General features: G+C 45.6%; 1 protein-coding gene across 6 annotated transcripts in view; it reads left to right on the plus strand.

Moving 5' to 3' along the window:
* Positions 1–27742, plus strand: part of TRPM3 (transient receptor potential cation channel subfamily M member 3) — a 1089849-nt gene that overhangs the window by 800174 nt on the left and 261933 nt on the right. For all 6 annotated transcript variants that reach the window (XM_077249054.1, XM_077249055.1, XM_077249056.1 and 3 more), the window contains exon 8: positions 1195–1318. In XM_077249054.1, the coding sequence (XP_077105169.1) occupies positions 1195–1318 (124 nt within the window). The remainder of the gene's footprint in view (positions 1–1194; positions 1319–27742) is intronic.

Consider the following 27742-nt stretch of genomic DNA (forward strand, 5'->3'; position numbering starts at 1 on the left):
AAACCTGTCAGTAGGATTAGCACACCTAAGCCATCTATATGGCCATGCTGGTAATAGGAAGTTGGATAAATTAACACCTTGACATCTGTGATCCAAGGTTTTATTCCACACAAATCCATGTTTTTCTTATATGTAAACAAGCTGTTCAGAACTTTTGGGCAGGACACTGGTATGCATGAGAATCTGCCTCCAGAGCTTATTTTCAATAAAAGGTGAAGTTACGTAATGGCCTCTTTCTGCTCTTCTGATCTCACTGCAGAGCTGTATGTGATTATAACTGACACATCTGCAGGTTCCTCTTAGCTTCAGCCTCCATCTCACAGGCAGACAGGGCTGCAATAGTGCTGCGATACAGCAGAGCTGTGAGACCTGCAGCTGTTAATTAGTTTGGTATGAGACAAAATTCAGTTTTACTGTGCTGCGATAGTTATCTGTCTCACACTGGTAAGGCCCCTTACATTTAAAATAATCTCTGGAGGCAGATACTTATGCAGATCTATGTCCTGCCTATAGTAGTTCTTAACAGCTGAATTACTGTACATATAGGAAAAACTTGGATTTCTCTGGAATAAGATATTGGATCTCAATATCGCATTTATTAAGGTATCATTTTAATCAGATTCCTATGACCTACATTTCCATGTAAATAGCCTAAGAGAGTTAATAGTACGGACAGATGCCCTTTAATATATGTAGAAAAAGTCCAACTTGTGGTCTATACATAGGGGAAACAGAACAAAAGCTTAGAATGCAGATGAATTCTCATCACCACAAAATAAAAAGGAAAAAGGACATATCTACTTGTGAAAAAAAATATTTTTGCAGCCCTGAGAACAGCATCATGTGCATGAAAATATCAGTATTGAAGGGTCACATCAAGTCCCAGAGAGATAATCTCTTACATTCCTTTATTCCCATGGAGGCTTTTGATTATTAGCCATGGCTGGTGTGATGTCATCTGTGATGTTGCATTAGCCCTGACAAATAATATGCCACCCTGGGGATACCGGAAGGTAAGAGATTCACGGGACTCCCATCTAGCCACCGGATACTACTGATCTGGATGCTAGACCAGATCATCCAGTATAAACTACTGAAGACTCTCAATTTTGGATTTTTTGGATGTTTGTGAATCACAAAGATATTGTAACCTGCAAATGTAATTTTATTTATATTGTTTGCATCTCTTTTCAGCCTTATTAATGAATCATTAAGGGACCAACTACTAGTTACTATTCAGAAGACCTTCACCTATACTCGAACCCAAGCACAGCACCTTTTTATGATCCTTATGGAATGTATGAAGAAAAAGGAGCTGGTACGTATTTGCTCATTGCATCCATTTCTCCATTTCTTTGTGTCGTAGAAAAACATGAAAAAAATTGTTAACATTTTTGCAGAATTCATATTCATGATATTGATCTAAAATAATACATACATTTGTAAATTATTTAATGTCACCATTATTATTTTTTATATTGGAGAAAATAGACATTTGGCTATTGTGTTATTACTTCCATGACTGATCACCGCTAATTGCTGTTCTCCATCTCTACTTGCCAATAGTTTCAAGTCATGCACATTGGCCATGAACTTATAAATACAGTGTAACAATATAATATTGAGGAAGAAATTGTGTGCCTTTAGCTAAGAAACCTAGTGATTCTATACCATTTGGCATATTTCTATCAGTTAATTTGTGGTCATATTCTAGTTTACTGAACCTCTTTACAGGTACTTTTATACTGTGCAGTGCACGGCATTAACCAACCAATATGTATGTCGTTGGGTGGTTGTCGAGTAGCCTGTTTACACACTTTGTGCTTTCAATGCACACAGAGCGATCTGTAATAAATCATTCAGTGTGCATACTTTGCCATTGTTCTCAGCAGCGCAAATCTTGTTCACAGGATGATGTGCTGCTAAGAATGATAATCTTTTGGGAAAACTAAAAAATGATTTATCCGATAAACGAGAATTTTGCTAGTTTGTCGGATAATTAGCAACCAGTTTAACTGATTATTGTGAAAAAATGGTTCCTAAGTTCAAGATAATGATGTAGTGTAAATGCTCGGTAAATCTTCATGTAAAAAACACTTCAAACACAAGCCCCCCTTAAATTATGCTCCATCGTGGTTTTTACTAAATGTTGTCAGGTCGCAGCATTGCAATATAGCGGTTAGTACAAATTCCTAAATAAACCAATCACAAATAACGGAATACAATTGGTATAAAGTGGAAAAAGTCGATGTCAGTCAGCAGTGGCGGACACAGACAGCTTGGGGCTCACTGTGCAGGAAATGTGTCTGTAATAACGTCTTCCCCCACCTCCCCATTCCTAAATCCATTATAAATCCCCTTTCCTCTCATCCCAATCCTCCACACTCCCATCCCATTATTGCCCTCTCCCCCAACCCCATGATTGCCCTCTTCACCACCTCCATCATTTCCTCTGCCCCACCACCACATCATTGCCTTCCGCCCCATCACCCCCATCATTGCCCTCTTTGTCAACCCAATCATTGCCTTCTGCCCCATCACCCCCATCATTGCCCTCTCCTCCACCTACACACACAGACACACAGCAGCGAACACCTCTCTGCATACACACACACAAACTCACCTCTGTGCAAGGTGTTATGACCCCAATGGCAGAGGGTCTCAGGAATAAATACCAAGTCTGCAAACACAAAAAAACCAGCTCATAGGGCAGTGGTAACTGGGCTGACCATATATCTAATCCTAGCACCACAAATAGAAGTATCCGGGGAACGTGCCTACGTTGGTTCTAGACGTCTCGCGCCAGCCGGAGAACTAACTAACCCTAGAAGGGAAAAGAAAGACCTTTCTTGCCTCCAGAGAAAAGACCCCAAAAGTTGGATACAAGCCCCAAACAAATAATAACGGTGAGGTAAGAGGAAAAGACAAACATAAGAATGAGCTAGGTATTTAGCAAAGAGAGGCCCACTAGCTAATAGCAGAATATAGTAAGATGACTTATATGGTCAGCAAAAACCCTATTAAAATATCCACGCAGGATATTCAAGAACCCCCGAACCGTCTAACGGCCGGGGGGAGAACACCAGCCCCCTAGAGCTTCCAGCAAGGTCAGAAATCACATTTAGTACAAGCTGGACAAAAATAGTAGTAAAGCAAGTAACTCAAAAAACAAAGAAGCAAGACTTAGCTTAATTTTGCAAGAGCCAGGACCAGCAGACAGGAGCAACAGAAGGATCTGATTACAACGATGCCAGGCACTGGACTAAGGATCCAGGAAGTTAATATAGCGACACCCCTGGACTAACGACCCAGGTGAGTGCCAAACAGAAAAAAGACAATCCCAGAGTCATACCACTAGTGACCACAAGAGGGAGCCAAAAAGTCTAATTCACAACAGCAAGGTATCCTGAAGCCCCACCATCACCAGCAGTTTCCTGTCTCGCACAGCCGCAGCACTGAATGATGATGTCATTCAGTCATTGCTGTGTGACAAGAAGTGCGGGCAGGAAGCAGGATGGATCCATTCCATGCAGCTCTGCTCCGCTGCCATTTTCTCCTGCAGGCAGCGGAGCTGCAGGGATTGCTCCCTGCCCGCCGCACATGAGGGTAATCTGGCCAGGGGACCCCTGAAGCATATAACACAGCCCACATAGCATATAACACAGCCCATGTAGCATATAACACAGCTCACATAGTATATACCACAGCCCACATAGCATATAGCACAGCCACATAGTATATAACACAGCCCACGAAGCATATAGCACAGCCATGTAGTATATAGCACAGCCCACATAGTATATAACACAGCCCATGTAGCATATAAGACAGCCCACGTAGCATATAGCACAGCCCACATAGCATATAGCACAGCCACGTAGTATATAACACAGCCCATGTAGCATATAGCACAGCCATGTAGTATATAACACAGCCACGTAGCATATAACACAGCCCATGTAGTATATAACACAGCCACGTAGCATATAACACAGCCATGTAGTATATAACACAGCCCACATAGCATATAACACAGCTCACATAGTATATACCACAGCCCACATAGCATATAGCCCAGCCACATAGCATAAAGCACAGCCACATAGTATATAACACTGCCCACGTAGCATAAAGCACAGCCCATGTAGCATGTAACACAGCTCACATAGAATATACCACAGCCCACATAGCATATAACACAGCCACATAGTATATAACAGCCCACGTAGCATATAGCACAGCCATGTAGTATATAGCACAGCCCATGTAGTATATAGCACATAGTCCTCCATATATTAAAATACACTGCTCAGTCCTCCACATAGTATAATACACTCCTCATAGTGCTCCATATAGTATAATACCCCGCCATAGTCATCCATGCAGTACAATTCACTTCCCATATTCCCATAGTATAATGCACCCCATAGTTCTTCCTTAAGTATAACGTATTCCCCATAGTATAACGTATTCCCCATAGTCCTCGATATAGTATAATGCAGCCCCCATATAGTATAATGCAGCCACCACCCCACAGAGTATAATGCAGCCACCCCACAGAGTATAATGTAACCCCCCATAGAAAATAATGCAGCCCCCCTCATAGTTTAATGCAGCCCCCTCAGAGTATGATGCAATCACCCCCTCATAGAATATAAATATAATACAGCCCCCATAGAATATAATGTAGCCCTGAATAGAATAGAATACAGCCCACCTCCCTATAGAATATAATGCAGCCCCATCAAAGAGTATGATACAATCATTCCTCATAAAATCTAATACAGCCCCCCATAGAATATAATACAGATCACCTCCCTATAATATATAATGTAGCCCCCCATAGAATATAATGCAGCCCCCCATAGTATATAACACAGCCACATAGTATATAACACGGCCTCCCCCATAGACTATAATATACCCCCCATAGTATATAGCAAAGCCCGCATAGTATATAGCACAACCCACATAGTATATAGCACAACCCGCATAGTATATAGCACAACCCACATAGTATATAGCACAACCCACATGTATATAGCACAGCCTGCATAATATAGCACAGCCCACGTAGTATACAGCACAGCCCCATAGTAGTATACAGCACAGCCCACAGAGTAGTATACAGCACAGCACAGAGTAGTATACAGCACAGCCCAGAGTAGTATACAGCACACACAGCCCACACAGTAGTATACAGCCCACACAGTAGTATACAGCACACACAGTAGTATACAGCACATACAGCCCACGTAGTAGTATACAGCACACACAGCCCACGTAGTAGTATACAGCCCACACAGTAGTATACAGCCCACAAAGTAGTATACAGCACACACAGCCCACATAGTAGTATACAGCCCACATAGTAGTATACAGCCCATAAAACCCACATAGTAGTATACAGCCCACACAGTAGTATACAGCCCACAAAGTAGTATACAGCACACACAGCCCACATAGTAGTATACAGCCCACACAGTAGTATACAGCCCATACAGCCCACGTAGTAGTATACCGGCCACACAGTAGTATACAGCCCACACAGCTCACGTAGTAGTGTACACCACACACAGTAGTATACAGCCCACACAGCCCACGTAGTAGTATACAGCACACACAGCCCACATAGTAGTATACAGCACACACATCCCACATAGTAGTATACAGCCCACACAGCCCACATAGTAGTATACAGCCCACACAGTAGTATACAGCCCACGTAGTAGTATACAACCCACACAGTAGTATACAGCCCACACAGCCCACATAGTAGTGTACAGCACACACACAGTAGTATACAGCCCACACAGCCCATGTAGTAGTATACAGCACACACAGCCCATGAGTATACAGCACACACAGCCCACGTAGTAGTATTGTTGTGAATTAGACTTTTTGGCTCCCTCTTGTGGTCACTAGTGGTATGACTCTGGGATTGTCTTTTTTCTGTTTGGCACTCACCTGGGTCGTTAGTCCAGGGGTGTCGCTATATTAACTTCCTGGATCCTTAGTCCAGTGCCTGGCATCGTTGTAATCAGATCCTTCTGTTGCTCCTGTCTGCTGGTCCTGGCTCTTGCAAAATTAAGCTAAGTCTTGCTTCTTTGTTTTTTGAGTTACTTGCTTTGCTACTATTTTTGTCCAGCTTGTACTAAATGTGATTTCTGACCTTGCTGGAAGCTCTAGGGGGCTGGTGTTCTCCCCCCGGCCGTTAGACGGTTCGGGGGTTCTTGAATATCCAGCGTGGATATTTTAATAGGGTTTTTGCTGACCATATAAGTCATCTTACTATATTCTGCTATTAGCTAGTGGGCCTCTCTTTGCTAAATACCTAGCTCATTCTTATGTTTGTCTTTTCCTCTTACCTCACCGTTATTATTTGTTGGGGGCTTGTATCTAACTTTTGGGGTCTTTTCTCTGGAGGCAAGAAAGGTCTTTCTTTTCCCTTCTAGGGTTAGTTAGTTCTCCGGCTGGCGCAAGATGTCTAGAACCAACGTAGGCACGTTCCCCGGCTACTTCTATTTGTGGTGCTAGGATTAGATATATATGGTCAGCCCAGTTACCACTGCCCTATGAGCTGTTTTTTTGTGTTTGCAGACTTGGTATTGATTCCTGAGACCCTCTGCCATTGGGGCCATAACAAGTATACAGCCCACACAGCCCACGTAGTAGTATACAGCACACACAGCCCACGTAGTAGTATACAGCACACACAGCCCACGTAGTAGTATACAGCCCATACAGCCCACGTAGTTGTATACAGCCCACACAGTAGTATACAGCCCACGTAGTAGTATACAGCACACACAGCCCACATAGTAGTATACAGCCCACACAGTAGTATACAGCCTACGTAGTAGTATACAGCAAAGCCCCCCAAGAATGGCCCCACAGTCCAGTTAAAAAAAAAACACTCTCCTCACCTCTCCTCGTGCCCGTGTTGCTCCCTACTCCAGTCTCGGTGGCTGCCGCTTCACTGCCCGGCACACAGCAGGTGCATGATCATATGACGTCATCGTGCACCCACAGTGTCAGCATGAGGCAGAGTGGGGAATGATGGGAGAGGGAGCGACAGCAGACGCTCTCGCCTCCATCATTGCATTCAACTGTACCGGAGTCATAGACGCCGGTATAGTTGAATGCGGCGGGGGGGTGAGTTGGCGCTGGCGCCGCTGACAACGGCACAGTGTGCAGCGGCCCACTACTGGCACTGGCCCTTCTGGAATTTGCCAGAACTGCCCAATGACCAGTCTGGCCCTGGCTCCCAGTATATACAGTCCCATCCTACAGTACCTATGAGTCTCACTCACCTCTCCGATGGGTAGTAAGAAGTACTATGGCTGGACAGCCCTAAACAATTGCTACCCTTGTAACTGCCCGCTCCCTTGCGATAAATCACTCATTACAGATATGATGTGGCTGACAGTGATTCGGGGTATATCCACACATTCAGTGTTAGGTAGCGCTTTGGATGCAGCACATGTCCCCTGTATCCAAAGTGCTGCTGGCTTTTGAACGCAGGTGATTCTGCATGTGTTCATTGAACTGTGCAGAATCACCATGCCATATACATTGGACTGTGATATTTATCTTGAGAAGACTGAGCATCTCTGCAAGATAAATATCTTTCTGTGGTCTAGAAAGAAGCGCCACATGTCCATCTCTGCAGGTAAGCCATGGGCGTCGGTGCACGGTATAGAGTACATGGGATTTCTTGAAATCCCATCCACTATGCTGTAAGATCTGGCCCCTGTGGGTTTGACACTGCGGATGTACGCAACATCCAATCCACAGCGTTAACTGACCGATGGAACATACCCTCAACGGTAAACACTGCTGAAGTACCTGAGGGCTGGGCAGCCCCAAATAATTACTAGGGGAATGGCCCCGGGGTAGCCGCTAAGTACTATACTTGTAGTAAGGAGGTGGGCAGCTTATCCTGAACTGCTGGTGTAGCGCCCCCCACCGCCGCAGGGCCGAGGGGTACCCGGTACCGGGCCTCTGAGTCTCTGCTCTGGGGTTGTCACGGCGGCTAGGCCCCGGTCCGTGACCCTGCCGTGGGGCGCTCGGTGAATAACAGGTGTGGATGATGGTGGTGACGCTGTAGTGGTGCAGTGCAGTAAATAACGAGGACACCAGGTTGCAGTCTCTTTACCTCTTTACTGAAGATCTCTGGGTCCTCAGTCCGGAACACGGTTCACCAGGCTGCGCAAGTCCGGCCGGTCCAATGGCACCTCCAGAGCTCTCTTCACAGGTGGAAATCGGTGCCTTCCTACTAGCGCTATGTGTTGTGGTCCTTCCCTGCTATGCTTACGGAAAGTCCCCCACAACTGTTGTGTCTGTTTCTTAAGTTCCCTCACAACTCGATTAGATGATGTTCTGCTAATCCTCCGTCCCTCCCTGGTGTTCTGGTTGGGAAGGCACCCGTTTGATGGGTAGGCTCGGAGCTCTTCCGGGACCCTAGAGTCGCCCCTCTCCACAAGTTGCCCCCCAAGACTGCATAGGTGATATGTGTTAGACAGCCCGCCTTAAACTGACTGTCCTGCCGCGGTTTGGAGTATTGCTTGAAGCTGAATGTTATTCTACTCCCTCGGCGTTCCGGCCACCGGTAGTGCGCCTCAGTAGGATGTTGCTTCGGTCTTACAGCACGACTCCTACTGGTATTTCTCCTTTGCGTGATCTTGTTTCTCACTCAGCACAATCTATCTCGCTTCTAATCCTTTCTTGGGCACCGCCGCTACCCGGAGCAGGCACGGTCCCGTTACGTTCTTTCTTGTTGCCAAGCCTCTGTCAGGATCCCACCCCTGACAGAGACCCTACTGTATCTTCCCCTACAACACCCTCTGCCACAAGGTGTTGCCTGGTTCCAACCCAGTCAGCTTTCTCAACTAACTTCCTGCCTGACCCCCAGTTTACCCACTATGGTGGGGAGTGGCCTAATGAATAGCACCCTTAGCTCCCCCCGGAGGCCCAGCTGTGAAATGTATTGGTGTCTGTGATACCTGATCAGATGAACTCCTTCAGTGCCATCAGACGCACCATAGCTCCCCATAGTGGCGGAGCCACAGTACTGCAACGACCAGGACTCTGGGGCGCTGCACTCCCCCCTGGTTAAACACAGTACTCCGGGACTGGGAAGAAAACAACAATACAAGTTAGCAAAAAGACATACAGTTTTGTTGAGTGCAATAACAATAAGTATACTTGAACAGGCTTCCCTTTATGGGAGGTAAGGTCACTTGAACGTTACAAACATGGTTAACATTATAAATTACAGGCTATAATAACTCCTGTTACCCAACCGGGTATTCTACTAAGTGCGAAATTGTTGGACAATAATTTAACATTGCCTTTAAGGACATGCACTCTAAATCCACTAAAGACCTTCCTATAATCACATTATAAGGTAATTTAACTTTCTCATTCTCCTTCTTTAAATCTGCAGGACCGCCTGTCCTATCGGCACCAGACCTACTGCCTCTCCTTTCAGTTACAGGACCGCCCCGTTCAGCCAGGGCCTACTGCCTTTTCAACTACTATACACAGTATAGAACATAACATTACTTTCAGTTTAAGAGCACTGAGCCATCTCTACATGACTCCTATGAGGACACAGGGTTTACCTTCTATCCTAACTATCTATCACATTATCAAAACATTTTCTATTGAACATTAAGCCTTCTCACTATCTTTCTTTCTATCATGCATGCTGGACACCACGTCTATCCCTACGGGCCCACTGCATCCTTCTTTTATCTTTCACCTTTTTCTTCTCAGAGAACATCATCAGTATTTCTTCACAATCAACTAATTAAATACATATAACTTTTTCATGTAAACATTATCAACTCTTTCTTTGGTCAAGACATTATTGCTTCCAGTCTTAAAGCAATATAACGGTTTAAGCGCAACAAATGAACATCCCCTTTAAGAGGGGACCAAGTCTCTATGAGGTAGCACGCCTTCTCCAGCTACCAGTCCATACTCAGCAAAGGTTCCAGTGTGGTATCTTCACAAAGAGTCCTTCTTTAAGTAAAACCAGTAGGGAGCGCCTTTAATAAGGTGCAAACTATGTACAAGAAGTTCGGATCATGCACTGTTCATGATTTCAGCAGTTCTGGAAACTTGTGCACCAAAACTTCAGAAAAATAAACAAAACAAACAATAGGGATCCCAGGTCCACAGAAGGATCCCCTTAAGAGTTAACCCTGGACGGGTTCAGCAGCAAAAATCAGGAAACGAACAAACAGTCAAAGAACTATTTACATATTAATAAAGCAATTATGCTTACTCGTCTTTCGGTAACCCCCACCGAGGCTTCACCTGGCAGGTGGCCCTCTGCGACCCAGGCAGGTCGGCCTCCAAGTTCACTCCCGCGGCCAGGTCGACCCCGTGGGTTCGGGTCTTCTGCACAACCAGGTCGTGCGCTGCAATGAGGGTCTGTGTGGGCCGATGGATAATGCTGGCAGCAGCAGCGGCTGCAGCAGCAGCTTCAGCGGCGAGCTCCTCCCCCTCGGTGTGGGATACCGCCAGAACGGCGGTGCAGCGCTGCATATCCCGGGCCCACCAGCCGCTCCCCTTTAGGTGCCGGAGGTAGGTCACCACATCCCCCGGCTTCAGGGAGGACTTGGCGCCGTCTCCACACAGGCAGGGCTCCACTTCCTCTCGGGTAATGCGGACTCTCAGGGCTGTCCCGATCTCCTGCACGAAGCCCTTTCCCGTCTGGGGCAGGTACACAACCACAACGCCCCACTTCGGCAGGGAGCCCTCTAGCAGTTCACCTCGCGCCTCCCGCTCCACTTCTCGCTGGAATTCTGCGATCAGGTGGTTCCGATATTCTCCCCAGGGGAAGGGCCCGAGGTCATGCCCCCCCGGTGCGTTGGTGCCAGACGGCGGGGACATCAGGGCGCCACTGGTCGCAGCAGGGGCCGGGTCGTGTGCAGAGGTGAGGTGGCCTCCCCGGGAGTCGCGGCCCTGGGTACCTTCACCCACGGTAGCTCCTCCGGCGCCGCTCTCTCCTCCTGCGGAAGGCGTACGAGCCGGAGACCATTCAGGCACGGGGTGCCCCCTCGGCAGCTCCCACGGGTCCAACTCTTCCAGCGGGGGCATATCAGAGTAATCCACTGGTGACGGGGGTCGATGCGGGGCCATTCTTTTCTGCAGGCCTGTCCTGGTCTCCAGTTCCACCTCATCTGAGTCATAGTTTCGTTTCTTCGGTTTCCGCCCAGCATAGAAAATCAGAAGGCGGGTCTCGACTGTTGACGGACACGTCCTCAGGACACAGCAATATTTAGACTGGGCGGCCATCGTTGTTCGCGCTCTCTAGCTTGCCCACGTCTACTCCACGCCCCTCTTCTTCTCCTGCGCTCTTCTCAGCATTGCAATGGCGGCGGATTTTGGCGGTAAATGACGCGGCACAGTCTTTGCAATAAAGTACAGTCCAATTATAATAAATCACAGTTCCAAGGCACACATGACCTGATTCTTCAGGCTTAAGTAGATCCTGTTCGTGACGCCAAGTTTTGTAGTGCCCCCCACCGCCGCAGGGCCGAGGGGTACCTGGTACCGGGCCTCTGAGTCTCTGCTCTGGGGTTGTCACGGCGGCTAGGCCCCGGTCCGTGACCCTGCCGTGGGGCGCTCGGTGAATAACAGGTGTGGATGATGGTGGTGACGCTGTAGTGGTGCAGTGCAGTAAATAACGAGGACACCAGGTTGCAGTCTCTTTACCTCTTTACTGAAGATCTCTGGGTCCTCAGTCCGGAACACGGTTCACCAGGCTGCGCAAGTCCGGCCGGTCCAATGGCACCTCCAGAGCTCTCTTCACAGGTGGAAATCGGTGCCTTCCTACTAGCGCGATGTGTTGTGGTCCTTCCCTGCTGTGCTTACGGAAAGTCCCCCACAACTGTTGTGTCTGTTTCTTAAGTTCCCTCACAACTCGATTAGATGATGTTCTGCTAATCCTCCGTCCCTCCCTGGTGTTCTGGTTGGGACGGCACCCGTTTGACGGGTAGGCTCGGAGCTCTTCCGGGACCCTAGAGTCGCCCCTCTCCACAAGTTGCCCCCCAAGACTGCATAGGTGATATGTGTTAGACAGCCCGCCTTAAACTGACTGTCCTGCCGCGGTTTGGAGTATTGCTTGAAGCTGAATGTTATTCTACTCCCTCGGCGTTCCGGCCACCGGTAGTGCGCCTCAGTAGGATGTTGCTTCGGTCTTACAGCACGACTCCTACTGGTATTTCTCCTTTGCGTGATCTCGTTTCTCACTCAGCACAATCTATCTCGCTTCTAATCCTTTCTTGGGCACCGCCGCTACCCGGAGCAGGCACGGTCCCGTTACGTTCTTTCTTGTTGCCAAGCCTCTGTCAGGATCCCACCCCTGACAGAGACCCTACTGTATCTTCCCCTACAACACCCTCTGCCACAAGGTGTTGCCTGGTTCCAACCCAGTCAGCTTTCTCAACTAACTTCCTGCCTGACCCCCAGTTTACCCACTATGGTGGGGAGTGGCCTAATGAATAGCACCCTTAGCTCCCCCCGGAGGCCCAGCTGTGAAATGTATTGGTGTCTGTGATACCTGATCAGATGAACTCCTTCAGTGCCATCAGACGCACCATAGCTCCCCATAGTGGCAGAGCCACAGTACTGCAACGACCAGGACTCTGGGGCGCTGCACTGGCAATGTCCCACGAAAGGAATAGTGAGATGAACTTAAATAAATTATTTTGTGGTTTAAAATCTACTTACTCCTACCTTCTGGCATGTGACCTGTCGTTTGCTGCAGCTGGTAAACGCTATGAAATTGTTGCAATTGCAACAATTTAAGGTGAACAAGCAACCCCCATTTTTATACATTTTTATCACTGAAAAAACACTCGATTTTGCGCTATGTACTCCTCGACTCCATCGTGAAGTACTGTACCTCTACATAGAGCGTAAATTTCCAATTTTCATCACACAGGAATAAGGCTTTTACCATGTTACAGGATATGTTGTATCTGTTATTTTTATCACTTGTTGTTTTATCAGTCAAGATTTAATTTGTGGTGGCAAAGGCTCAGCATAATATCCAAATATAGTTCATCATGATCCTGTGAAAACTACATCCGTACTGAAAGATCATGGCCTCCTAGCATAGTAAAGTCCTTGTCCACTGCGAACATGAAGAACTGATAAATATTAAGACCTTAAGGATATGTTTACACTGCATTTTTTCCTGTTTTTTATACCAAAACTGATTCAGGAAATTCCCCTTTTCTCTGGAGTTTTGTAACCTGAAGCCTTTTTTCTTAGCATTTTTTAATTGATTCGCGAGTGTTTTTTCCCACAGCATTTTTTCTAGCTTTGCAGACAAAGTGCTTTGGGGTATTGCCCCTCATCAGCGCAAAGTATGAGATCTGATTTGTCTAGGTGAGAGGCTCTGGGCTGAGCTCTGAGGGGTAATGTTTCTCCTTTTAGAGAGTGACATACCAGCCCTGCCATGCCAATGTATTTAAATTCCCAGAGGAGCATTGCCGGCAAAGGAGAAACATTACTCCTTAGACCGCAGTCTAGAGCCTAGCCAAATCACATTGTATAGTTTGCACTGATGAGTGGAAATAACCCTAAACATCATGTGTGAAAATTGAGATTCTGAATTGGCTTTTATCCTAAGTCATATTGCAAGGCTTGTTAAATAGTCTATAGTGACTTGAAGGATTGCTGATTCCAAATAGTGGTGCTAGAGCTCAAGCCCTCTTCCTCTCTGAAGAGGCAAGTTGCATAATTAATTTCCCAAAGTAGCATTGCACAGCAAATAAGTCTCCTTACATTGGTATGCCAGGGCCAGTATGTCACTATCCACAAAGAAAAACAATACCCCTTAGACAACATTCCCTTAGAAATTTATTTCAGCAACAACACAAATCTCTTGTCCCTATGTCCTATGCCAAGGTTTAGAGCCACTAAGTAATAGATGCTGTATGCATTCTATGTTGGAACAGGCGCCATATAATTACACCACTTCTTTTCTTATGCTTTGTTTCTTATGCAAATTAATCTCCAAGAAATAACATGGTTTATTGTAGAGCTTTTCTTTGACCCACATTCTTACCTGCTGTTTATACAGATCTCATCAAAAAATAAAAAATAAAATAATTAATGCAGAAGGGCAATAATTATATCATTGATTTACAATAGTCACAAAAATATTAACTGAAAAAAGTAACATATATGCATAACACATTCTGGATATACAGATTTTAGGAAAAAACATTCTCTGATATTTTCAACACCAAAAAGCCGTATCGATCTATTTTCTCCATTATTGTAATTGCCTGTGTAATTTGTACATTTTTAATATTGGAACTACAACAACAGATAAGAAGCCGTTGACAATCTTTGCCTCAATCTATGGTATTTTATTGATTATATGTACTGGGGAAAATCACTATTCTTGGTTTGATGCTATAGCCGCTTGCTTACATTGTTCTTAGTAACAAATTGCCAGGATTTTTTTAGTCTTGTCTGTTACCATTTCACAATCCTTCACGAAGGCTTTACTCTACGCCTTCTGCTTCAGTGAGAATAGAAAAGATTTCAACACATTGCTTGGCAAGATCTCAGAGCTTTATTGATTAATGGTCTAGCCTCAGAATCCAATCACGGGATTCATTCTTGCATTGGGCCATGACCTTGTAACAAGGTAATGTTCATGAGAGGTAAATCACAGAATCGTATTGTCAGACAGCTAGAATTTGCTACATTTTCTGACAGATGCAGGTCTAAATACATAGTGCATTAAATGTGTTTATATAGTAGTGGAAATATTAGTTATTATTTATAGATGCAGTGGGAGAAATAAGTATTGAACACGTCACCAATTTTCTAGGTAAATATATTTCTATAGGTGCTATTGACATGAAATTCTCACCAGATGTCGGTAACAACTTATCCATTCCACACAGGCAAAGAAATCAAACCATAGATGTACATAAAATAAGTTACGACTTACGAGTAATGATGAGAAACAATACTGGAAAAAGTATTGAACAAATGAAGCGAGAGAAGTGTAAAAAGCCATGGAAAGTCATGACATCAGCTGATATCTATCAGTAATTAGAAAACAATCCTGCCAGTTAGTGAAAAATTATATCAGCTGGTTCAACTGGTGATCATTAAAACGTGTCAATACAAAGATGCCACAAAAGAAACATCTCATGATAGGTAAAACAGTGAGCTTTCTCATGACCTTCGCATTGTTGCAAAACATGCTAATGGCATTGGTTACAGACAAATTTCTAAACTAATGAAGGTTCCAGTGAGCACTGATGGGGCCATAATCCACAAGTGGAAAGAACATAATTTCACCATAAACCAGCCGCGACCAGGTGCTCCCGCAAGGTTTCAGACAGAGGAGTGAAAATTATTAGAAGAGTTGTCGAAGAGCCAAGGACCGCATATGGAAAACTACAGAAAGACGTGGAATCAGAAGGTACAATTGTGCCAAATAAAGCTATACATAATGCAATTAACCTCCGTGTCCTATATGCACGTTCACCACGCAAGATTCCATTGCTGAACGTAAAGCTTGTCTAATCATGTTTAAAGTTCCCTCAACAACCTTTAGACAAGTGTCATGATCCAGACCGGGTTTTGAGTCCTGTTTTCCCTTTTTCCCGGTCTGTTCATGTCAAAAGTTAACCTTTCTCAGCCTCTGTCTGGGTTCAGGTTGACTATTTATCGCCTCTACTTCCTGCAAGTGATGTCGGTTATAATTTTTGCCTAGTGCTGCTGTAGCTGACTCTGATTGCTCTGATAGGTCGTGCTGCATTTGTTGTCTGAATCCGTGTCTCCGTTTTTCCCTATTCCCGTCTTGACTCAGTGTTTCCCTTTAGTGTGCTGACTCCCTGGTTTTAACTTGGCTTGTATCCTGACCTGTTTCTGTCCTTTGTCTTTTGGCTTATCTGTTCCTGACCATTACTGACTCCCTGGCTTGCTTCCGACCACGAGATTTCCTTCTCCTTTACTGCGCTATAGTCTAGGATTTGACCCAGCTTGTTTGACTATTCTGCTGCCACCTGTGGTAGCCTCACTGCTGCACTGCAGATCAGCTCTGTTTAGGTGCAGACCTGCATCCTCTCTACTGCCATCTAGTGAAGCCTGCACCTACCTGCATTGCAGCAGCATGACAACAAGCATGGGAAATGCTGAGAGAATAAAATCTGCTCAAATGAGAACAAAATTGAACTCTTTGGATGTCATAATACACACCATGTTTAGAAGCCAAAAGGTACTGCATATTAACCCAAAAACATCATACCAGCAGTGAAGTTTGGAGGAGGGAACATCATGGTGTTGGGTTGTTTTTCAGCATACAACACTCATAAACTTCATATGACTAAAGGAAGGATGAATGGAGAAATGTACCAGGACATTCTTGATAAAGATCTGCTGTCTACCAGGATGATGAAGATGAAATGAGGGTGGACATTTCAGCAAGACAATGATCCCAAACACACAGCCAAGAAAACTCTCAATTGGTTTCAGAGGAAGAAAATAACCCAGGCAATCACCTGACCTGAATCCAATAGAAATTTATGGAAGGAACTAAATCTGTTAGTTGGTAAAAGGAGCCCATGGAGCCTCTAGGATTTGAAAAGTGTTTGTGTGGAAGAATGGGCCAAAGTCACACCTGAGCAATGCATGCGACTAGTTTCTCCATACGGAAAGCATCCTGAAGCTGACATTTTAGATTCTGCATCACACAGTTGAAGTGCACCCACCATAAAAATTGCAGACCTCTCTATTCTTTGTAGGTAGGAAAACTTGCAAAATTGGCAGTATATCAAGTACTTATTTTCCCCACTGTATGTCCTCTGTATAGCACCTAAAGTTGTCTATATATCTCTGTTTTCATTCATATAATAACACAATTAGCTGAGAATCTCACATGCATTTTTTGTGTCAGTTTTGCATACCCCACGCATAGGAGTAAATCCAAATAAGAAAGGTGCATAGGAGGGAAAAATGGTTTTCTTATTTTTGTAACTACTAGAGTATTTGATTCTGAAAACTGTTCCAAAAATGTAATGTTGTCTCTACTGAGAAGAAATCGTGGTATGCTCCCATCAGACAGCCTATTAAATCATATGGAGACCTTCCTAGACATCAGGGTCTGGGTACAGTTGGTACAAAACAATTTGTAGGACCCAGTCCATTGGCTATGTCTGTAATCTGTGGTTGCTAAATGGGAGCCCTAAGAGCCACCTCATACCTGATGGCATCTGCGACTCTTGTTTTGAGTAGTTGGCTTGGAGCAATGTCAATTTCACTCTTCAACGATAATGCCAGACAAGACCAACAAATCAAAAGAGGAGCCAGGGATGCTGTTTGATAGGAATCGTTTTTTAGGGTTTCCATCCAGTGGCCACAGATTATACTCACTGTTGTGGCAACTGAACTGGGTCCTGTAAATTGATTCCCACCTAATATTTAGATCTAGGATTAACTAAAATCTCTGCATCACTATCAATAGCAAACTCTAAAAATGTTTTGATGGTCCTTAAAGTTGACGGCAACCAACAAGCTTACTTTATTATGATGATTACTATATACGGTATGCATGTAAAATCAGGGTAATACTATGGTCATTAAATGCCTGAAAAAAACAGTGACAGAGCCTTAATAATAAAACATATCATCATTAGGGTTGAGCGAAACGGATCGTTCATTTTCATAAGTCGCCGACTTTTGGCAAAGTCGGCGTCTCATGAAAACGAGCCGATCCCTGTGTGGGGTCTGCCATGCGGTACGCGACTTTCGCGCCAAAGTCGCGTTTCAATGACGCTAAAAGCGCCATTTCTCAGCCAATGAAGGTGGACGCAGAGTGTGGGCAGCGTGATGACATAGATCTCAGTCCCCACCATCTTAGAGAAGGGCATTGCAGTGATTGGCTTGCTTTCTGCGGCGTCACAGGGGCTATAAAGGGGCGTTCCCGCCGACCGCCATCTTACTGCTGCTGATCTGAGCGTAGGGAGAGGTTGCTGCCGCTTCTTCAGAAGCAGGGATAGTGATAGGCAGGGTACATAAAGCCACAAACCGCTTGTGCTGTAGCGATTTCCACTGTCCAACACCACCTTTTGTTTGCAGGGACAGTGGAAGCTACATTTTTTTTTCCTCAGCGCTGTAGCTCATTGGGCTGCCCTAGAAGGCTCCCTGATAGCTGCGTTGCTTTGTGTGTACGCCGCTGTGCAAACCAACTGCTTTTTTCAAAGCACAAATCCTGTTTTTCCTTCCTTTCTGCACAGCTATCTTGTGTGTTTGTCCACACTTTTGTGTGCAGCAGTCCTTTTTATAGCTGCCTGCCATACTTTTCTGACATTACTGCAGGGAGATAAATATTGGCAAGTCTGCCTCTGTGCCATTGCTGTGTGTGGCATCTGTCTCTCATTGTGTGCCACCGAAAACCACTGTGTAATACTTGGCCATTTTTTTTTGGGGGGGGGGTAAATTCTCCCTTTAAAAAAAAAAATAATTAGTGGGAGATAAATATTGGCAAGTCTGCCTCTGTGCCATTGCTGTGTGTGGCATCTGTCTCTCATTGTGTGCCACCGAAAACCACTGTGTAATACTTGGCCATTTTTTTTTTTTTTTTTTACAAATTCTCCTTTTTCAAAAAAAAATAATTAGTGGGAGATAAATATTGGCAAGTCTGCCTCTGTGCCATTGCTGTGTGTGGCATCTGTCTCTCATTGTGTGCCACCGAAAACCACTGTGTAATACTTGGCCATTTTTTATTTTTTTTTTTACAAATTCTCCCTTTTCAAAAAAAAATAATTAGTGGGAGATAAATATTGGCAAGTCTGCCTCTGTGCCATTGCTGTGTGTGGCATCTGTATCTCATTGTGTGCCACCGAAAACCACTGTGTAATACTTTGCCATTTTTTTTGGGGGGGGGTAAATTCTCCCTTTTCAAAAAAAAATAATTAGTGGGAGATAAATATTGGCAAGTCTGCCTCTGTGCCATTGCTGTGTGTGGCATCTGTCTCTCATTGTGTGCCACCGAAAACCACTGTGTAATACTTGGCCATTTTTTTTTTTTTTTTTACAAATTCTCCCTTTTCAAAAAAAAATAATTAGTGGGAGATAAATATTGGCAAGTCTGCCTCTGTGCCATTGCTGTGTGTGGCATCTGTCTCTCATTGTGTGCCACCGAAAACCACTGTGTAATACTTTGCCATTTTTTTTTGGGGGGGGGGTAAATTCTCCCTTTTCAAAAAAAAATAATTAGTGGGAGATAAATATTGGCAAGTCTGCCTCTGTGCCATTGCTGTGTGTGGCATCTGTCTCTCATTGTGTGCCACCGAAAACCACTGTGTAATACTTGGCCATTTTTTTTTTTTTTTTTACAAATTCTCCCTTTTCAAAAAAAAATAATTAGTGGGAGATAAATATTGGCAAGTCTGCCTCTGTGCCATTGCTGTGTGTGGCATCTGTCTCTCATTGTGTGCCACCGAAAACCACTGTGTAATACTTTGCCATTTTTTTGGGGGGGGTAAATTCTCCCTTTTCAAAAAAAAATAATTAGTGGGAGATAAATATTGGCAAGTCTGCCTCTGTGCCATTGCTGTGTGTGGCATCTGTCTCTCATTGTGTGCCACCGAAAACCACTGTGTAATACTTGGCCTTTTTTTTTTTTTTTACAAATTCTCCCTTTTAAAAAAAAAATAATTAGTGGGAGATAAATATTGGCAAGTCTGCCTCTGTGCCATTGCTGTGTGTGGCATCTGTCTCTCATTTTGTGCCACCGAAAACCACTGTGTAATACTTGGCCATTTTTTTGGGGGGGGGTAAATTCTCCCTTTTCAAAAAATAATAATTAGTGGGAGATAAATATTGGCAAGTCTGCCTCTGTGCCATTGCTGTGTGTGGCATCTGTCTCTCATTGTGTGCCACCGAAAACCACTGTGTAATACTTGGCCATTTTTTTGGGGGGGGTAAATTCTCCCTTTTCAAAAAAAATAATTAGTGGGAGATAAATATTGGCAAGTCTGCCTCTGTACCATTGCTGTGTGTGGCATCTGTCTCTCATTGTGTGCCACCGAAAACCACTGTGTAATACTTTGACATTTTTTTTTTTGGGGGGGGGGTAAATTCTCCCTTTTCAAAAAAAAAAATAGTGGGAGATTAAGATTGGCATTTCTGCTTGAGTGCTGGTCCTGTGTGTGCCATCTGTCTCAAATTATTGGGGCACAGAAAACCTAGTGTGTAACATTGGGCCTGACTTTCCTTTCAGTGTCAGGCACCTATAAAGGTATATATAAATCCTACAGAAGTTTAAGTTCACCTTATAAGTTGTTTTGCAGTAACAAATACCGTTACTTTTGTTACGTTTTGCAAACAATGAGGAAGTCTAGTGGAAGAGGTCGTGGCCGTGGGCGGTCATTGTCAGCTGGTAATGATGGTAGTGGTGGTGGAGCATCAGGTGGTCGTGGCAAAAGCAGTACAGCACCTAAGTCTCGAGTTGTTGAGCCAGGTTCGTTGTCTGGCTACACAAGGCCTCGAACGCTCTCTTTTCTGGGAGTAGGAAAACCACTTTTGAAGCCGGAGCAGGAGGAACAAGTATTGACTTTCATAGCTGACTCTGCCTCTAGCTCTTTCGCCTCCTCCTCAGAAAGTGCCAAATGTCAGAGCAGTGCATCGTCAGTGGATGCTCCCGGTCGGGAACAAGTCGCTTCCTTGTGTCCTTCACCCAGAACAACAGTGAAGGATGCGTCAGTCGACACAACAGGTTACTCCATGGAGCTCTTTACATATACCGTTCCTGGGTTAGACAGTGAAACAGTTAACAGGCCATGCCCATTAGAAGTTGAATCGGACATGGAGTGCACAGATGCACTGCCACAGCCAGATTACTATGCTGTTCCTTTGACTCAGACCAGAACATTGCCCTCGCAGTGTACTGAGGCAGAATCAAACCCAGCGGAGACTATGGTGCCCCGTCACGAACGCTATACCACCGGCTTACACGGTGACACAGACAAAGTTGCACACGACATAGAAGAGGAGGTCATAGATGACCCAGTTGTTGACCCCGATTGGCAGCCATTGGGGGAACAGGGTGCAGGCGGCAGTAGTTCTGAAGCGGAGGAGGAGGAGCCGCAGCAGGCATCAACCTCACAACAGGTTCCATCTACCAGGCCCGTATCTGGCCAAAAACGCGTGGCAAAACCAAAACCTGTTGGAGGACAGCGTGGCCATCGGGTTAAAGAAGCTCAGTCTGCAATGCCTGAAAAGGTATCCGATAATAGAAAGAGTGCAGTCTGGCATTTTTTTAAACAACATCCAAATGATCAGCGCAAAGTCATCTGTCAAAAATGTTCAACTACCTTAAGCAGAGGTCAGAATCTTAAAAGTCTAAATACAAGTTGCATGCATAAACATTTATCCACCATGCATTTGCAAGCCTGGACTAACTACCAAACATCCCTAAAGGTTGCAGCACCCTTGGCCAAAGAAGCTAGTCAGCAACGCTACATCCCTTCCCTCACTGTAAACCCACCATTTCCCGCACCACCTGCAGTATGTGTGCAGCTTTCGTCGCCAGGCCAAAGCAGTCAGGGAATCACCAGGTTTGCAGTAGGAAACACTGCATGTAGGGCACCGGCAAGAATAACATCTCCAACCCTCTGTCACTCACCCATGTCCACCGGCACCACCGCTAGTTCCACGATCTCCAGCTCTCCAGTCCAGCTCACCCTACATGAGACTCTTGTTAGGAAAAGGAAGTACTCATCCGCGCATCCGCGTACACAGGGTTTGAATGCCCACATTGCTAGACTAATCTCATTAGAGATGATGCCCTACCGGTTAGTTGAAAGCGAAGCTTTCAAAGCGCTGATGGACTACGCTGTACCACGCTACGAGCTACCCAGTCGGCACTTCTTTTCTAGAAAAGCCATCCCAGCCCTCCAACAGCATGTTAAAGACCGCATCGTCCATGCACTCAGGCAGTCTGTGACTGCAAAGGTGCACCTGACAACAGATGCATGGACCAGTAGGCATGGCCAGGGACGTTACGTGTCCATCACGGCACACTGGGTGAATGTGGTGGATGCAGGGTCCACAGGGGACAGCAATATTGGGACAGTTCTGCCTAGCCCATGGTCAAGGAAAGAGTTGGCTGGAGGCGTTCGCCCCCCCTCCTCCTCTTCCTCCTCCTCATGCAGAAGCGAGAGCTCGTCCACAGACCGCAGTCGCACATCCACTCCATCCGCAGCTGCCACTGTTGCACACCAGGTGTGCCATTATGGGACAGCTAGTGGCAAGCGTCAGCAGGCTGTATTGGCAATGAAGTGTTTGGGCAACAACAGACACACCGCGGAAGTTCTGTCCGAGTTCTTGCAGAAAGAAACTCAGTCATGGCTGGGCACTGTACATCTTGAGGCAGGCAAGGTAGTGAGTGATAACGGAAGGAATTTCATGGCTGCCATAGCCCTTTCCCAACTGAAACACATTCCTTGCCTGGCTCACACCTTAAACCTGGTGGTGCAGTGCTTCCTGAAAAGTTATCCGGGGTTACCCGACCTGCTCCTCAAAGTGCGCAGACTTTGCTCGCATATCCGCCGTTCGTTCGTACACTCCAGCCGTATGCAGAACTATCAGCGGTCTTTGAACCTTCCCCAGCATCGCCTAATCATCGACGTTGCAACAAGGTGGAACTCCACACTGCACATGCTTCAGAGACTGTGCGAACAGAGGCGGGCTGTTATGTTTTTGTGGGAGGATACACATACACGGGCAGGCAGTTGGATGGCAGACATGGAGTTGTCAGGTGTGCAGTGGTCGAAGCTACAAGACCTGTGTCAAGTCCTTCAGTGTTTTGAGGAATGCACACAGCTGATTAGTGCAGACAACACCATAATAAGCATGAGCATCCCCCTAATGCGTCTGCTGATGCAAAGTTTGACGCACATAAAGGAGCAGGCGTCTGCAGCCGAGGAAGAGGAAAGCCTTGATGACAGTCAGCCATTGTCTGGTCAGGACCGTGTAGAGGACGCGGTAGCGGGCGAAGAGGAGGAGGAGGACGAGGAGGATGATGGGGATGAGTACTTTTTTAATGAGGAAGCTTCTCCTGGGCCAACAGAAATTAGTGGCGTTGCAAGGCCGGGTTCTGTTTTTTTAAGGGAGACAAGTGACGTAGATTTGCCTGTAACTGCCCCTCAAACCAGCACAACCGCAGATTTGCCAACTGGAACTTTGGCCCACATGGCGGATTATGCCTTACGTATCCTCAAAAAGGACCCACGCATTATTAAAATGATGAGCGATGACGATTACTGGTTGGCCTGCATCCTTGACCCTCGCTATAAAGGCAAATTGCAAAATATTATGCCACATGAGAACCTCGAACAAATCTTAGCAACCAAACAAGCTACTCTTGTAGACCGTTTGATTCAGGCATTCCCAGCACACAGCGCCGGTGATGGTTCTCACACAAGCTGCAGGGGGCTACAGGGCAGAGGTGTTAGAGGTGCACAGATCAGAAGTGGCGTTGGACAGAGGGGTTTTCTGACCAGGTTGTGGAGTGATTTCGCAATGACCGCAGACAGGACAGGTACTGCAGCATCTATTCAAAGTGACAGGAGACAACATTTGTCCAGTATGGTTACTAACTATTTGTCATCCCTTATCGATGTTCTCCCTCAACCGTCATTCCCATTTGATTACTGGGCATCCAAATTAGACACCTGGCCTGAATTGGCAGAATATGCATTGCAGGAGTTTGCTTGCCCAGCAGCTAGTGTGCTATCAGAAAGAGTATTCAGTGCTGCTGGTTCAATATTAACCGAAAAAAGGACTCGTCTGGCTACCCAAAATGTGGATGATCTCACCTTCATTAAAATGAACCACTCCTGGATTTCAAATTATTTTGCCCCACCTTTCCCGGCTGACACCTAGCTTTACTATAAAAAGGTCTTGCTTGTGGACTGGTCTTACTGAGTGTTCCAATCTCTTAATTTGCAGCAGCTGTTTGTCCAGCATACGACATGTTTACACCTCCCCCAATGGGAAAACTCCCCCCCACGGGGCCGTGGTCTCGCCACTTCTCGCAAGAACCCGTTACAGTGCTGTTTGTCTGAAGAGGTGGGTGTGCCCGCTTTTGGTCGACGGCACTGCCACTGGGTCCCTCATAGTACAATGTAGTGTCTCTGGCGGTGGTGGTGCGCACCCAACGTCAGACACACCGTTGTAACATGAGGGGCCCTGGGACGGTACCGCCGGCCACAAGAGAGTTCCCCCACCCCCCCAGCTCAAACTGTGCTCTACCACGTGCAAAATTATCTCGCACAGCTCCACCAATGTTTAGTCTATGCGCTGACATCATTCAATGCCTGGCACTGACAATACCAATTTGTTGACATCTATGATGCTAGTTAAAGTAGTCTGGGTCAGTGTCCTATATTGACACCAGTAAATACTAAGTTACTGCCAAATTACTTTGTCAGAAACTCAGCAGATGAGCCCACCCCTGTACCTAAGTATGCCACCTTTTTTTTTTTTTTTTTGCTGTTTTGCGAGACATTAACATCTATTTATTTTTTGTGAGTACTAACTGTGTCAGACACTCCTTGCAATCCTCCTCCGCTGACCACAATGCTGCCTGTGTATCCATGTAACCGATTTAAAACTGCCATGAGCCTATTTTTTGTTATTTTAGGCCTTCGTTAGCCTGTCTGCGGTCCCTCCTTGCAATACTCCTCCACTGACCACAATGCTGCCTGTGTATCCATGTAACCTATTTAAAAATGCCATGAGCCTATTTTTTGTTATGTTAGGCCTTCGTTAGCCTGTCTGCGGTCACTCCTTGCAATACTCCTCCACTGACCACAATGCTGCCTGTGTATCCATGTAACCTATTTAAAAATGCCATGAGCCTATTTTTTGTTATGTTAGGCCTTCGTTAGCCTGTCTGCGGTCACTCCTTGCAATACTCCTCCACTGACCACAATGCTGCCTGTGTATCCATGTAACTGATTTAAAACTGCCATGAGCCTATTTTTTGTTATTTTAGGCCTTCGTTAGCCTGTCTGCGGTCACTCCTTGCAATCCTCCTCCGCTGACCACAATGCTGCCTGTGTATCCATGTAACCGATTTAAAACTGCCATGAGACTATTTTTTGTTATGTTAGGCCTTTGTTAGCCTGTCTGCGGTCCCTCCTTGCAATACTCCTCCACTGACCACAATGCTGCCTGTGTATCCATGTAACCTATTTAAAAATGCCATGAGACTATTTTTTGTTATGTTAGGCCTTCGTTAGCCTGTCTGCGGTCACTCCTTGCAATACTCCTCCACTGACCACAATGCTGCCTGTGTATCCATGTAACCTATTTAAAACTGCCATGAGCCTATTTTTTGTTATTTTAGGCCTTCGTTAGCCTGTCTGCGGTCACTCCTTGCAATCCTCCTCCGCTGACCACAATGCTGCCTGTGTATCCATGTAACCGATTTAAAACTGCCATGAGCATATTTTTTGTTATGTTAGGCCTTCGTTAGCCTGTCTGCGGTCCCTCCTTGCAATACTCCTCCACTGACCACAATGCTGCCTATGTATCCATGTAACCTATTTAAAAATGCCATGAGCCCATTTTTTGTTATGTTAGGCCTTCGTTAGCCTGTCTGCGGTCACTCCTTGCAATACTCCTCCACTGACCACAATGCTGCCTGTGTATCCATGTAACCTATTTAAAACTGCCATGAGCCTATTTTTTGTTATTTTAGGCCTTCGTTAGCCTGTCTGCGGTCACTCCTTGCAATCCTCCTCCGCTGACCACAATGCTGCCTGTGTATCCATGTAACCGATTTAAAACTGCCATGAGCCTATTTTTTGTTATGTTAGGCCTTCGTTAGCCTGTCTGCGGTCACTCCTTGCAATACTCCTCCACTGACCACACCAATGCTGCCCGTGTACCCCTGGAACCTATTTAAAAGTTCATAGAGCCTATTTATATATTTTATTTAATATTAATAAAGCCATGATGGACTACGCTGTACCACGCTACAAGCTAACCAGTCGACACTTCTTTTGCGAGAAAAACCATCCCAACCTTCCACCAGCATGTAAAAGACCGCATTGTCCATGCACTTTGGCAATCTGTGAGTACAAAAGTGCACCTGACAACAGACGCATGGACCTGTAGGCATGGCCACGGAATGTTACGTGTCCATTACGGCGCAATGGGTTAATGTGGTGGATGCATGGTCCACAGGGGACAGCCTACTAAGTCTGTCTGCAGTCCCTAATTCAAATTGTCCTCCACTGTCTAAATCTGAGCTTCAACCTTCAGTCTCTCATTAAGTGCTTTTTTAACCAAAAATTGGTGGTTGGGGCCTACTAACGGTGTCTGCCCCTCCCTGGTGTTTTTCCTCACCTGAATAAAGCTGAGCTTCAACCTTCTGGCTCTCATTAAGTGCTGTTTTTTAAAAAATTGGTGGTTAGGGCCTACTAACGGTGTCTACCCCTCCCTGGTGTTTTTCCTCAACTGAATAAAGCTGAGCTTCAACCTTCTGGCTTTCGGCCTATAGTATCAGATATTAAACTGCATTTGGCCTTCAACTTTGGTTACGGCCTACTAACGGTGTCTGCCACTCCCTGGTGTTTTTCCTCAACTGAATAAAGCTGAGCTTCAACCTTCTGGCTTTCGGCCTATAGTATCAGATATTAAACTGCATTTGGCCTTCAACTTTGGTTACGGCCTACTAACGGTGTCTGCCACTCCCTGGTGTTTTTCCTCAACTGAATAAAGCTGAGCTTCAACCTTCTGGCTTTCGGCCTATAGTATCAGATATTAAACTGCATTTGGCCTTCAACTTTGGTTACGGCCTACTAACGGTGTCTGCCACTCCCTGGTGTTTTTCCTCAACTGAATAAAGCTGAGCTTCAACCTTCTGGCTTTCGGCCTATAGTATCAGATATTAAACTGCATTTGGCCTTCAACTTTGGTTACGGCCTACTAACGGTGTCTACCCCTCCCTGGTGTTTTTCCTCAACTGAATAAAGCTGAGCTTCAACCTTCTGGCTTTCGGCCTATAGTATCAGATATTAAACTGCATTTGGCCTTCAACTTTGGTTACGGCCTACTAACGGTGTCTGCCCCTCCCTGGTGTTTTTCCTCAACTGAATAAAGCTGAGCTTCAACCTTCTGGCTTTCGGCCTATAGTATCAGATATTAAACTGCATTTGGCCTTCAACTTTGGTTACGGCCTACTAACGGTGTCTGCCCCTCCCTGGTGTTTTTCCTCAACTGAATAAAGCTGAGCTTCAACCTTCTGGCTTTCGGCCTATAGTATCAGATATTAAACTGCATTTGGCCTTCAACTTTGGTTACGGCCTACTAACGGTGTCTGCCCCTCCCTGGTGTTTTTCCTCAACTGAATAAAGCTGAGCTTCAACCTTCTGGCTCTCATTAAGTGCTGTTTTTAAAAAAATTGGTGGTTAGGGCCTACTAACGGTGTCTGCCCCTCCCTGGTGTTTTCCCTCAACTGAATAAAGCTGAGCTTCAACCTTCTGGCTCTCATTAAGTGCTGTTTTTTAAAAAATTGGTGGTTAGGGCCTACTAACAGTGTCTACCCCTCCCTGGTGTTTTTCCTCAACTGAATAAAGCTGAGCTTCAACCTTCTGGCTTTCGGCCTATAGTATCAGATATTAAACTGCATTTGGCCTTCAACTTTGGTTACGGCCTACTAACGGTGTCTGCCACT

Source organism: Ranitomeya variabilis, chromosome 1 (assembly GCF_051348905.1).
Source record: "Ranitomeya variabilis isolate aRanVar5 chromosome 1, aRanVar5.hap1, whole genome shotgun sequence".
Lineage (NCBI taxonomy): Eukaryota > Metazoa > Chordata > Amphibia > Anura > Dendrobatidae > Ranitomeya > Ranitomeya variabilis.